The sequence below is a fragment of the Monodon monoceros genome, unplaced genomic scaffold (assembly GCF_005190385.1).
Source record: "Monodon monoceros isolate NGI ecotype Baffin Bay Population unplaced genomic scaffold, NGI_Narwhal_1 Super_Scaffold_18, whole genome shotgun sequence".
NCBI lineage: Eukaryota > Metazoa > Chordata > Mammalia > Artiodactyla > Monodontidae > Monodon > Monodon monoceros.
The window spans coordinates 171,877,719-171,891,785 of NW_021703774.1; the positions used below are offsets into that span (position 1 = coordinate 171,877,719).

The 14,067-nt window shown below is 53.8% G+C and overlaps 1 protein-coding gene across 2 annotated transcripts in view; it reads right to left on the reverse strand.

The window, feature by feature from the left end:
* Positions 1-2,113: 2,113 nt before the first annotated feature.
* PLOD1 (procollagen-lysine,2-oxoglutarate 5-dioxygenase 1) overlaps positions 2,114-14,067 on the reverse strand; it is a 28,304-nt gene continuing 16,350 nt past the window's right edge. Inside the window, exons 9-18 of one of the 2 annotated variants that reach the window (XM_029230242.1) lie at positions 13,366-13,487; positions 11,331-11,435; positions 10,761-10,886; positions 10,332-10,473; positions 9,609-9,722; positions 8,875-8,940; positions 8,121-8,225; positions 6,749-6,895; positions 5,854-5,979; positions 2,114-4,425 (exon numbers count right to left, since the gene is read on the reverse strand). In XM_029230242.1, the coding sequence (XP_029086075.1) occupies positions 4,270-4,425; positions 5,854-5,979; positions 6,749-6,895; positions 8,121-8,225; positions 8,875-8,940; positions 9,609-9,722; positions 10,332-10,473; positions 10,761-10,886; positions 11,331-11,435; positions 13,366-13,487 (1,209 nt within the window). In that variant the 3' untranslated portion in view covers positions 2,114-4,269. The remainder of the gene's footprint in view (positions 4,426-5,853; positions 5,980-6,748; positions 6,896-8,120; positions 8,226-8,874; positions 8,941-9,608; positions 9,723-10,331; positions 10,474-10,760; positions 10,887-11,330; positions 11,436-13,365; positions 13,488-14,067) is intronic. The other variant, XM_029230243.1, reaches the window with a different exon arrangement.

Genomic DNA, 14,067 nt, shown 5'->3' on the forward strand with positions numbered 1-14,067 from the left:
GCAGGGGACATGGGCTTGAGCCCTGGTCTGGGAAGATCCCACATGCCGCGGAGCAGCTAAGCCCGTGTGCCACAACTACTGAGCCTGCGCTCCAGAGCCCGCGAGCCACAACTACTGAGCCTGCGTGCCACAACTACTGAAGCCCGCGTGCCTAGAGCCCGTGCTCCGCAACAAGAGAAGCCACTGCAATGAGAAGCCTGAGCACCGCAACGAAGAGTAGCCCCCGCTCGCTGCAACTAGAGAAAGCCCACGCGCAGCAACGAAGACCCAATGCAGCCAAAAATAAATAAATAAGTTTATAAAAAAAGAAAAGAAAGAGCATGGAAACTCCTCACTCCTTCCCACATGCCTTGTCCTCTGCATCTCTTCCATCTAGCTGTTCCTAAGTGGTATCCCTTTATAATAAACTAGTAATCTAGTAAGTAAACTGTTTCCCTGAGTTCTCTGAGCCACTCTAGTAAATTAATCAAACTTCAGGAGGGTCTCATGGGAATCTGAAATTTATAAATGGTTCATCAGAAGCACAGGTGACAACCTGGACTTGCAATTGGCATTTGAAGTGGGGACGGTCTTGTGGGACTGAGCCCTTAACCTATGGGATCTGATGCTATCCCCAAGACAGCCTTTCTGTTTTCACTCAGAATTGGGAGGACTGCTTGGTGTGGGAAAAACCCAGACACATTTGGTGACCAGAAGTGTCATTAAGTGGAGTATTGTGTGGAGTATAAGGAAAAACAATAGAGTTTTTCCTCTACACTAGGATTTATGGTTCACATTATTCAGTTGTACCTTGGTATCCGCAGGGGATTGGTTCCAGGACCCTCCTGGAACACCAAAATCCTTCAGTGCTCAGGTCCCTTATATAAAATGACATAGAACAGCTCCTCCACGTCCAAATACGTATTTGGATAAGGAAGGCCAACTTTATTCCTACTGGACTGCACTGCTTTATAACCATGGTAGAATCTTGCCTGCGGACACCTCAAGAGGCAAATCGTTAGCTTCTGGACCAACCAGCTTATCAGTTACCAGTGAGGTTGGTCAGAGGTAGCTGTCCCGCCCTTTCTGTGCTAAGTGAGTTAGTAGCCTCGCATCCTAAGAGTCAGACCCCAGACTGTGAGGCCACACTCAGACCTTGCCTCAGGGTGTGGCCAGGCCTCTGGATGTGGCACACACGGGGGCCTGTACTTGCTGCTTTGTAGAGCAGCTGTCTGTTTTCCTCCTCCAAGCTCCCTGGCCTCCCTAAGGGGACTGTCAATACTCCAAGGGCACGAAGTGAATTCCATTTCCCTTCTTCGGCAGAATCTTGCCCAAGTTAGGAGGCCTGGATGTTCTCCCCCTTGAACATCTGTCCTGCCCGTTCCCTCCTGCGAGCTCTGGCCTAGGCGCTGGCCACTTGCCTGGGCTGCTGCAGGAGCCTTGGAATCCATCCCCAGCCTCTAGTATGACCGTCCACCCAGCACCCTGCTTTCTCTCCGAAGCACTGCCTCAAGCTGTGAGGCCTCCAATAACAAGGCTCCCCTAGCTTGGCTGGCAGTGTGATTGTGGGGCTGCAGGGCAGGGATGCGGTGCATTCAAAGGACATCTTTTCCACATTACCTATTTCTATTTTGATGAACTTTTCCACGGTGGACATGAATTGCATTTATAATCAGGAAAAGGATAACAATGAAAAACAACCCTAAGACACACACACACACACACACACACACACACACACACACACACGTATAGCACAGACCATCTCAGAAAGGACACCCAAGAAGCTGATTAGGGATGGTCACTTCTGGGGAGAACTGGGAAGCCAGGGGTGAGAGATGGGAAAGAGATTAAGATTTGCACTGTTTGAATTCACCATGTTGTTTTTTTTTGCGATACACGGTCCTCTCACTGTTGTGGCCTCTCACTGTTGTGGCCTCTCCCGTTGCGGAGCGCAGGCTCCGGACGCGCAGGCTCAGCGGCCATGGCTCTCGGGCCCAGCCGCTCCGCGGCATGTGGGATCTTCCCGGACCGGGGCACGAACCCGTGTCCCCTGCATCGTTAGGCGGACTCTCAACCACTGCGCCACCAGGGAAGCCCGTCACCATGGGTTTTTTAAACACAAAAACTTATCTTTAGAGGGGAGGGATAAATTAGGGATTTGGGATTAACACGTACACAACTACTATAAATAAAATAGATAAGCAACAAAGACCTAATGTATAGCACAGGGAACTATATTCAATATCTTGTAGTAACCTATAATGGAAAAGAATATACATATAACTGAATCACTTTGCTATATACCTGAAACATTGTAAATCAATTATACTTCAATTTAAAAAAATTTTTAAAAAAAACGTATCTTTAGTATATATATGCAAACCCCCTGAATGACTCCAATTAAATTAAGTCCAACTCTCCTTAGCCGGGGAAAATGGGTTTTGCAATCTGACCCCCTCCACCCCACCCACACGAGCCAACCTGCTTCTCAGATCCCACCTGTGCCTTCCCGGCTCTAGCCCTTGACCTAAAGAGTGTCTCTGCCTATTGGATACCTCCTTCCCCTCCAAGGCCCAGCTTAAATGGCATCTGCTAGCAGGCTTCTCAGCCTAGCACTACTGATATTTGGGGCTGGGTAATTCTTTGTTGGGGGGCAGGGATGCCTTGCAGGATGTTTAGGAGCGTCCCCGGCCCCTACTCACTAGTGCCAGCAGCATTCCACCCCCCTTCCCAGGGTGTGACAACCCCAAATCCCTTCAGACATTGCCAAATGCCCTTGGGGGCAAAATCACCTCAGGTGAGAAGCATTATTACACACGCTGCTGGTCCCTCCTGTTCCCCACAGCAGTTCTTACAACCATTGTGGCACTTATCACACCCGTCCACACCGGGTCCACAGTGAACTGCATTTGGTTTTTTGTCCTCACCACTGATTACAGGATGCCTGGGGCGGGGCGGGGGGGCAGGGACCAGATTTCTGCTGAAATCATATTCAAATCCCTGTCCTTAGCACTTGTGTGACTTTAGGCCAATCACTTGGCTTCTCCAAGCCTACATTTCCTCATCTATAAAAAGGTGATGCTAGCCCCTACCCCAGAGGACTGCGTGCTGAGCCGGCCTGACATGCACGATGCCCAGCCCAGAGCAGGGATGGATAGAGGTTACTGCTTATTAATAATAAATGCCCTGAAGTGTTATTGGTGCTACGAATCTGCCCAGGGTATGGTGGGGCAGAAGTTCACTGTTCCCTGACATTCATGTTTGCAAGAAGGGTGGTCAGCGAAGGCTTTGGAGGAGGGTGACACCAGATTCAGATCTTAAGAGATGACACAGTGTGCCCCAGGTAGCAGTGCCTGGCTTATACGGAGGATCTATGGAATATACAAAGGACATGGAGATCACATGTGACTGAGTGTGAGAAACACAAGTCACCCAATCTGCCTGACCCAATATGCCAAGTCACCCACGGCCGGCCTTCCTTGCCAATCGTGAGCTGTTAAAGTTTCTCCCTGCAGACACCCACCCACCCCAGCATCTCCCACTCAGTGGTTTGAATGACCTTTAGTAGAAACTCTCCTGTTTCTGTCTGTCCCTCTCTGGAGGCATTCAGAACAGGGTGACGCAGTGCAGTGTCTGGACATACCACTCCCTGGTCTGCGCCCCCAGAAAAGGTCAAGAAGAGGATGGAGCTGTGGCATCCGTGCATTTCCTGTCTCCCAGGAGGTTTCCTGAGTCACCGTCTCCAAGGGACAGAGTTTTGCTCTCATGATAGGAGCCAGGGAGGATGGGGCTTCAGCAGTCCCACGGTCAGGGTGGGGACTTGAGTCTGGTCCAGGTCTCGGTGTCAACCCTGAAGCTTGAAGCAGAAGTCCTCGGGGCTGCAGCTCTGCCGGGGAGAAGCTCTGGGGCGTGGCTTCTCACCCCGAGAGTCTCTCTGGGCAGCTGGGTCAGCCCCTCTTCTGCTCAAGTGTTGCCCCTTGGAAGAAGCAGAGGAAGTGGGACTGGGTTTTTCAGGAAGAGGGATGGGAAAGGACGAGTTGCTACAAAGCAGTGAAAGTGAACAGTTTCTCCCGGGGCTGTGTCCAGAGCACCAGGAAAGTCCCGGCCAAGGAGGCGTGCTCTGCCTCTAGCCTGTGGCCCAGTTTCTCGGATGGCGGCTCCAAGAGCAATGAGAGGCCAGGAGCCTGGAGGCTGGATCTGGTTCCCTGGGACCCCGAGGTCCCAGAGGCTGCTGGGCAGCGGTTGTTGACAAAGAGGAAAAGGTCTGTGGTGGCCGGGCCGGGCCAATTAGGGATCGACGAAGGAGACTGCGATGTAGCGGGTGCCTTTGGTGGTGGGGAGCCCCTCGTGGTAGTGCGTGAGTCGCCCGGGGTGCATGAGAGTCCAGCCCTTCCGTGGGGCTCGGACGGAGCAGTTGTAGCGCAGGAACCGACAGCCTCCGCCCTGGGAGACAGGAGGTGTCAGTTCCCCAACAGGAAGCACCAGTTCCCCAATGGGACGCTGGGCCCCTCCCCTACTACCCCCATTCTCCCATCTGAGCCATCACAGCCAAGGGGTTCTCAGCACAGCCTGCCTGGGGATGACTTGCAGAGCGATGGCCATGAGCTGCCTAAGGAAGACACTCAGCAAAGAGCAAGGGATCCAGAGCGCTGGCCTTGCAGGTAGGCAGCACTGGGCAGTGCCAACTAACTCTGTGACCAACCTGAACCTCAGTTTCCCCTTCTGGAAAATGGGCATCAAACTGTACAGAGTGGTAAGAATTAAATGAGATGATACAAGTAAGAGCTTAGGGCTCAGTTTCTCAACCTCAGCACTACGGACATTTTGGGCCAGATAATTCTGCCCCCCGTTTTTTGTTTTTTTTTTAATTGGGATAAATACACATAACATAAACTTTACCATCATCATCATTTTTAAGTGTACAGTGGTATTAAGTACTTTCACACTGCTGTACAGCTATCACCACCATGGGCCAGATAATTCTTTCTTACGGGGGGTGTCCTGGGCATTCCTGGCCTCTACCCACTAGATGCCAGTAGCACCCCCATAGTTGTGACAACTTCAGGTATTACCAATGTCCCCCCCAGGGAGGGGGGCAACATCATCCCCTATGAGAACCTTGATACATTGTAAACTCTCAAAAAAATGATAGGTGTTTTTATGGGTGTCCTTCACAGTGCCTGCTCAGGACTGAGTCCCAAAAAGCTCTTAGAAAACAGTAGCTTAAGGAGTCAATGAATGAATGAATGGCTGGCTCCCTAGTTGATCACACCTAGAGGCCTTCCCTGGGGCCCTGAGGCCCTCAACTGCTCCTTCGAAACCCTCACGTCTTCCTGGTTTCCTCAGCCCTCCCCTCTGGCCTCTAGCTTGTGCCCCGCACCTGCACTAACTCTGTCCTGTCATTCCCAAAGCTGCATCTTACTTTCAAGAATGATGAAAACCCTAAGCTTTTGATTACTAGTAGCTATCATTCCTTGAGTACTCATTATGGGTCCATGTAAGCAATTACCTGGATGAACTCATTTAATTCTCACCATTCTATGGGGGCCCCTCTAGGTTTTCCCATCTAAGACGTGAGGAAACTGAGATGCTAAGAAACGTGCCTGGTTATATGTTACAGAGAGCTGGTGAGGGGAGAGGCAGGACCCAGGATCAGGCAGTCTGGTCCTGGTCCTCCTGTGCCGCTGCTCTATGTCTAAAGCCTTCTCCCTCCCACCAAACTGTGCTCTGAACCCACCCCTTCCAAGAAGCCGTCCCCATGGACCTGGAACCCTGTCTCTCGGGTTCCCTGGCACCGGCATACCCTGGGCCCCTCTGCCCGACCACGCTGTGAGTACTCCCCAGCCAGCCCTCCCCCTGGCCTGCCCTCACCTCGTAATCCACCCCAGCCCGGTTCAGGGCAATGTTAATGGTGAAGGTGGAGGCGTCATGGTGTGGCATCAGGGAGGGCTGCTCGTCAGGCTTGTAGCGGACAACAAAGGCCAGGTCGAACTGGGCCTGCGTCGAGGAAGTGGGACAAGAGAAGTGGAGTTAGAGAGAGGCCCCCGAAGGCCGGGAAAGGCAGGGGTGCATAGAAGGGACCCCTCATCCAATCGCTGGAACGTTGGCCGGGAGAGCAGGTCCGTTTATGCTGTGTTCTCCAGTGCATGGCACAGAAAAGGTTCTCAGTTAAAATGTGGGGAGGAAGGGAAGGAAAAGAAGGAAAGGGAAGGAAGGGGAGGACATGGAGGAAAGGAGGGAAGAGAGGGAGAAAGAGAGGATGGAGAGGACAGGAGGGGAGAAAAAGAAGGCAGGAAATGAACTTAATCCTCACGACCCGTTCTGGCTGGTGATTCCTTGAGGGTAAGGCCCAGGCACACTCAAAGCAGGTATTTGGAGAAAACCATTTAAAGAGGAGGTGACTGAGAGAAGGAGTGCAAAAGCCAAAGAGGCAGTCAAAAGACACACGACGGAGGAGCTGAAGGAATGGGCACGCTGGCCAGCTAACTGGGGGCTTGTTTGGTGGGCTAATATAGGAGTCACTGAGGCAGGATTTAAGTACACAGAGAAAGATGCAAAGGAGTGAGTCAGACGCTAGAGGCCCAGTGGCCTTCCATTACCCTAGATGCCTCCCGGGGCCCTGCCTCACACCGGATGGGAGGAGACTTCACTCCTGGAGACCAAATATTCCATCACTTCTCCCCCGAGCCAGGAACACCCTCCTCCCCACAAGCCCTAGCCACTCCACCCCAAGCCCTCATCCTGGCTGCACCCCAGGCACGCCCACCCTGGTGTAGTAGCCCGGGTAGAGTTTCTCCGTCATGGGGGCGATGTACTCCACCAGGAACTTGTGCCACTCCCGCTCAAAGTTGATCTGGTTCATGTGGATGTCTATGGTCGGCACGTTTTCGTAGCCACCCTGGATGCGGTTGTCCTGGAAGTGACCAAGGGGAGTGTGGTAAGCAGAACTCTAAGATGGGCTCCCTGCCACCCCGCTGGAATTCCAGCCCCCTGGTGTACAGGCTCTGTCTAATCCCCTCCCTTTGACCTGTGAACCCGATGGGATAAGGTTAGGTTACAGAACAGAAGTGAAGGGGATGAGCAGATGTAATTAATGTAAGCAGTCTATTGACTTTGGGTTAATCAAAAAGGAACTCATCCTGGGTGGGCCCTTCAAGGAGGATCTTGAAGAGGGAGACTCTGTGTCCTACTGGCCTGGAAGGAGCAAGCTGCCTGAAATTCTACAGCTGCAAAGAAATGAGTTCTGCCACATGAGCTTGGAAAAGGACCCCAGGCCTCAGATGAGACCCCAATGATGAGTCACAAGACTGCAGCCTTGTGAGGCCCTGAGCCGGACTCCCGACCCACAGAAACTGGGAGATAATAAATGCGTGTTGTTTTAAGCTGATAAACTTTGTGGTGATTTGTTACACAGCACAGGAAACCGATGCAGAAGGCCACAGGTTAGCTGGGGCACTAGCATCCCAGGGCTGGCCCGGTCAGTGGAGCACAAGGGTTCACCTGACCTCACACACGGGCTACGCGAGTTACTGGGTTCTGCAGATGAGCTGTGCCACTAAGCATGTAGGTTCGGCAGTGACCAGAGCCGCTGCTTACTCAAGCTGCCAGCCCAAAGGTTAGCTGGTCTCTGAGGCACAGAGGCCCAGGGGCTCATGTGCCTTTAAAAATGGTTCCTGAACTTTCCAAGATGGGTGCAGGTATGAATCCCTCCTTCAGGGAGTGCACAGCCTGTCACATCCACCATGCCCCTTGCTTCTGCTGTCTGGTGAACTTGGCACTGCTGTCGCTTCCTAATTCTTCTGCGTCCCGCACTTGCTCATTCCTCCCCCATCTCCATCCACGCCTCATCTGGGGAAGGAAGCTACATCATTGTAATGAGAAACCAGGAACTGGAAAACCTGCCATTTAAGCTTAAGGTAGCTCAAAGTCACCCAGCGGCAGTGGCAGCTTGAGGACCAACACCCCATCCCATTTCTCAATCCCTCTACTCCTCAGTACCTGCAGGCCCCCCTGCCAGTGCCCCCATCTCCAAGAGTCCCAGAGAGCTTGGCTGGCTTGCCAGGAAAAGAGCCCAGAGGGCAGGCATGGCGGGAGGGGTGGCCCCCATCAGCCGTGGTCCAGGCGCCTGGGACCCCTACCTTGTTATCTCCCAGAGACCACTGGCCATAGTGCTCCATTTCTCCCACCAGCTCATCACAGGCCGTCTCCGTGAAGATGGGGAACCAGTAGACGTCTGGGCAAGGCTGGGGAGGGCGGGGACTCGGTCACAGGGTCCAGAGTGGCGTCACCGCATTCTCCCCCTGCCCCCATGGCCCTCTGCAGAACCCACCGCAGGCAAGGCCCATCATGTGGTCTATGCCCGGTCCCACACACTCCAGTCTGTGGGCCCTCCATGTCCCCACCAGCGGCCCCAGGGAGCAGGGGCTCAGTGAGCTGCTGAAGGGAGAAGGAAGCAGAGCTCAGAGCTGGCCCTTCTCAGCCAAGAGCAGCCAGGGCCAGGGCCAGGAAAGGGACGTGCGTATCCCCAGTGCCCCCAGGGAGCAGAGGCCCGCAGGCTCCGGGAGAAGCAGAGAAGCATTTGTTTCTCATCCTAGGCCCACGGTCCACAGTTGAGACCACATTTGGGGATATTGTCTTCTTTCTTGTTCAGGCCAGGGAGGAAGCGTCAGGCACCCCCAGGCCCCTGCAGACTCCAGTTGGAAAGTGCCCGCAAGAGGAGGGGGCCCATCCCACTGTCCCTTCCCTCACCCCAAGCAGTGCCAGAGCATAGAAAGGTGCCTTCTCCCCACCCAGATCAGCCGGCTTTGTTCCTCTGCTGTCTGTCCCCCTCCCTGCAGCAGGTGCCGGATGTGAATCCAGCAGCTTTGTTCCCAAACGGCCTCCAGTCCTTACCATCTCCACCATCTTCCCTGCCAGGGCCTTGGTGTAGTTCTCGTGGATGTACTTCTCCTTCCAGTCCTGTGGGGAGTGGGAGAGGTGGGGTTCTCGGGCCTGCCTGGGCCAGCTCGGGCTCACCCCTTGTTCCACCGCATGCGCTGCTCCAAGATGGAGTTCTGCCCCGCAAGCCCCCTGGGGGGTGGGGCGGGGGGTGGGGGTGGGGAGCCGGTATGTGTCTGTGCCACTGGGTCATGTGAGCTGATGGGCCCACAAGTGTGCCTGCAGGAGGGGGTGTCTGCATGTGCGTGTACACGTGTGTGTGTGTGTGTACAGGTCTGCCTGCAGGTATGTACATGTGCCCACATCAGCCACAAGCTTGCAATGTCTAGGGATGCTGTCATCACAACACCCTCAGAGGTGAGACAGGCTGGGACAGTACACCCATTTTAGAGCTAAGATAACCGAGGCCCCAAAGGTGGAGAGGCTCAAATAAGTCACAGCTGATGGACCACAAACCTCGGCCTCTGACTCCTGGTCCCTCCTCCACCAGACGGCGCTGCCTCTGGAGATATTCTCCTCTCCCCACTGAAATCCTGCCCAACAAGCCCCCTGGGGCAGAGGGAGGCGGCGGGAGTGGGGGTGGCTTGGGGTCCCAGCCAAGGTCAGGCTGTGAGAGGGAGCCTCCTCAGGCCACAGGATCACTGGGGTCTCCTCCGCTCCCACCCCTGCCCACCCACGAAGGGCCTCACCTCGGGGTTGCTGAACACCTCCCAGAGGTCGTTATGGAGGTGGGTGGTTTGGTAGCTGTCCAGGGACAGCAGGTGGCCGAAGGCATGCCGGTTGGTCAGGAACAAGAACACATCCTGGGGAGAACGGGCCGGATGGAAGAGACCCTCCCTCTCCCCTGCACGCCCCCAGGGGTGGGGTGGGGGCACAACTACAGCCTCCTCTGCCCACCGAATTTGAGTTCACCTCATCTCCCCAGTGCCTGGATGAGGCCTGACACTGGGGATGCAATCAAGGAAGACTTCCTGGAGGACTGAACAGGAATGAAAGAATGAATGTGCAAAAGAAAAGGATGGTGTTCTGATCCTGGAGTTAGTTGTGGGCACAGGGGAAACATTACCCTGCCGTTATAGTCTTTAAAATAACCACATAATAATATTGGGTGGGGCATGGGGATAGGGTAAGGGCATCTCGGGCACATTACTTGGAGTAAAGGTGGAAAGTTTTAGGTAGAAAGTTTTCTTTAGGCTCTGTCGAAAATGTAAATAAAAGAGGTGGTGTGAAAAAAATGATCCTGCAGATCCCGAGGACCAGCCCTCATGCCCGGGGCCCCAAGTGCCCCCACCAGGGCCTGGCAGCCTTGAAGCAGCCCTGCTGGGATCTCAGAAGCTGCAGGGCCTATGGTGACAAGGTGGCCCATCTTCCCTGTCAACAGGGCCTCTTCTGACTGCCCAGCCCGGGCTAACCTGCTGCCGGATGTTGGCACAGAAGGCCATGTCCGGGTCCAGCTTGCTGTGGTGGAATAGGTCCATCTCCTGCAGCTCAGCCCGCAGGGCACTGCCCTTGATCAGGTAGATGTTTGAGATGTAGGGCACGTTCCAGACGCCGCTAAAGGAAAGAAAGGAAGATGGAGGGGGCCACAGGCGATGGCGAGGGGTCATAGTCTGGGGGTCAGGGGGAGGAAGAAAGGGGCAGTCACAGGCTGGGAGGGCACGATGGTGGTGATTTGATTCCCCTACCCTGGGCACATGGGCCCAGGATAACAATCAGAAAGTCCTTCTGTGTGTCTGACTGCAGTCTTCCTTTCTTCAGTTAAACAGGAATTTGAGAGCAACAGGACAGGAATACTGGGGAGGGAAAGAGATGAGGGTGCCCCCCATCCTGCAGGTACTCACACACGCCGCCCCTGCACAATGTCCACGTAGTCCTCGGAGCGGGCGTAGTAGCCATCTGCACTCAGTGTCCCCCAGAAGTTCGACCACAGCCTCCCGTGGCGGGTCATTAACGGGGCGATGACATTCCTGGGGAAGGAAGCACCTCAGAGGGAGTCCCTCTGCCACGGGGAGGTTGGGGCAGACCCAGGTATGGGGAAGGGGAGGGAGAGTGCCTTCACCCTGCAAACACCTCCCTAGGGTAGGGCCTGGAGCTGGGTCTGGCCCATCTGGTGCCAGCTCCCTCCCACAGGGCAGCCAGGAAAGGCTGTGGGGTGGGGGTGGGGGGTTGGGGGGATGGGAGTGGGGGGGTGAGGCTGGGGCTTGTGGCCGGGAGGTGGGGAACGTCCTAGACCAAGGTAGCCAGGCTGGGAAAAGCCTGGGGTCATAGGTGAGGCCAAGGCGGGGGAGGAGGAGAAAGACAGGGGAGGGGCTCCCACCCCAGGCCCAGGCCCAGGCCCAGGCCCAGGGACATCGTGAGCCCTGGGTCCGAGGGCCTGCTTTTCCAGCAGGCACAGCCCACCCAAGCCTCACTTGTTCTGTTCGATTAGCAGCTGCAGGGTTTTGGGCTCGGTCAGGGCCACATCGGCATCTATGCTGAAGTAGTAGGTGCAGCCACGGTCCTGCCGGCACAAGTCCCTGCAGGGAGGGGGACACAGGGTCAGCGGGGACAGGGTTCTGGCGCCAGCCTCCCCATCCAGGATCCCAGAGCTACCCCCAGGCTGCAGTCCCCAACCATTGCCCATATCTACGATCACCAGGTACCAGCCAAGGGTCTTTAGGGAGCTCAGGCCGGCCCTGCTGCAGGTTGAGACCAGCCAGCTCCAGGTCCCTCCCAACTCTGAGACCCAACCCCTGGGCTACGGAGCTGTCAAGACAAGGCCCAGAGCCTGGCAAGTGGTGTCTAGTGCCCTGAAAACCTTGCTACTGGCGAGAGCAGGCCCACAGACAGGTGCCTACACTGCCCGGGGCTGTGGGTAAACTGTTTCTGCCTTTCTGGAGGAGAGTTTGACAACTTGTACCCAAAGCCTTAAAAATCTCATACTAAGTAAAGTAAGTCAGAATGAGAAAGACAAATGTGATATCACTTATGCATGGATTCTAAAAAAGTAATACAAACCAACTTATTTACAAAACAGAAATAGACTCACAGACATAGAAAACAAACTTATGGTTACCAAAGGGGAAAGGGGAGGGGGAGAGATAGATTAGGAGTATGGGATTAACAGATACAAACCACTACATATAAAATAAAAAATAAGGATTTACTCTCCAGCACAGAGAACGATATTCGATATCTTATAATAACCTATAATGGAAAAGAATCTGAAGCTGTACACCTGAAATTAACACAATATTGTAAGTCAACAATAGTTACATAAAAAAAAAAATCTATGTTTTTTTTGTTTATCTGGTGCCGGACTCAGCAAACTACGGGCCACAGTCCAAATCTAGCCCACTGCCTGGTTAGCTCATGAGCTAAGAACGGTTTGTTGTGTTTTTTTAACTTATTTTATTGAAGTATAGTTGATTTACAATGTTGTGTTAATTTCTGCTGTACGGCAAAGTGATTCAGTTATACATATATATATATATATATATATACACACACATTCTTTTTCATATTCTTTTCCATTATGGTTTATTGCAGGATACTGAATATAGTTCCCTGTGCTATACAGTAGGACCTTGTTGTTTTTGTTTGTTTGTTTTGCGGTAGGCGGGCCTCTCACTGTTGTGGCCTCTCCCGTTGCGGAGCACAGGCTCCGGACGCACAGGCTCAGCGGCCATGGCTCACGGGCCCAGCCGCTCCGCGGCATGTGGGATCTTCCCGGACCGGGGCACGAACCCGTGTCCCCTGCATCGGCAGGCGGACTCTCAACCACTGCGCCACCAGGGAAGCCGCAGGACCTTGTTGTTTATCCATCTTATAGATAATAGCTTGCATCTGCTAATCCCAAACTCCCAATCCATCCCTCCCCACCCCATCCCACAACTCTGTAAGAACAGTTTTACATTTTTAAATGGTTGGGGAAAACAAAAATCAAAAGAAGTCATGTGAAAATCCTATGAAATTCAAATTTCAGTGTTGATAAATAAAATGTTATTGGAGCACTGCCACGCTCATTCATGCTCCAATAGCCGGGCTGAGTGGTCACGGCTGAGCCCACAAAGCCAATTTACACAGATTTACTAGCTAGTCCTTTATAAAACATTTGCCAGTCTCGGATCTGGACTTTCTAATTCTTTTATAGTCAACACAAATTACTTGTTTGTTTTAATGATAAAGGAAAAAAAAAATCAGAGATTGTTTCTCTATTGTCAGCATTTATCTACTCTGGGCCTCCAGTCCTTCCTCTTTCTCTCATTTGCTTCCTGAATCCAATTGACAGTGCTCAGCCCCTCCCAGGAGCACCGAGGTTGGCTCAACTATTTCCCCATTTGAGAGATGGGAACATTGAGGCCCAGAGAGGGGCAGGACTTGCTGGAGACCACACAGCCTTCTGAACCTGTCTCCCCGCCTGGTGCTCCTGATACTGCAGCCCCTCTGCCGCGACCCCCAACTCACACGCCCATGTTCCTGGCGTCCGCGTTCGCCACCCGCACCTCGGGGCCCAGCAGTTTCACAGACAGGTACTCGCTGCCATGCTCTGCCAGGAACTGCTCCACCTGAGTCTTATGTTGCTGCTCCTGGGGGTGAGGGGATGGAGGGTGAGGATGAGGCTTCACCCCAGGGACCACAGCACCTTCTGTTACTGCAGGCTGCTCTCCGTCATTCCTGGAGCATCCCTGGCCATCTGCTTTCCTATCCCCAGAACTCTGCCCACGCCAGACCTTCTGCCTGGAGTGCCCTTCCTGGCCATCCTTGGACCATCCTCCTCTGACCAGGCCAGGCCCACAGGCCTCTTAAGAGCCTCTGTCACCAGGACAGTGCCCCTCACCCCACAAGCCACACACCCATAGTCGCTGATTCTGCTGGGCCAGGGTGTGGCCCAGGGGGGTCTGCTTTGCTATAAAATGCTCCAGGCGATCTTCAAAGTGCACTCGGAAAAACAGTTTATACCTGGAGCCCCTGCACCGGGAAGCGGAAGGAGCAGGGTGTTTAGAAACAAACCCAGGGTTCAGAGAGAAACCCAGCTCTGCTCTGATTCGCTGCATGAACTTGGACAAGTCACTTCACCCGTCTCAGCTTCAGTTTCCTCCTCTGTAAAATGGGAGGGCGATCATGCCTCCCTCACGGGGTCACTGCAAGGACTCAACAAGGCAGAGC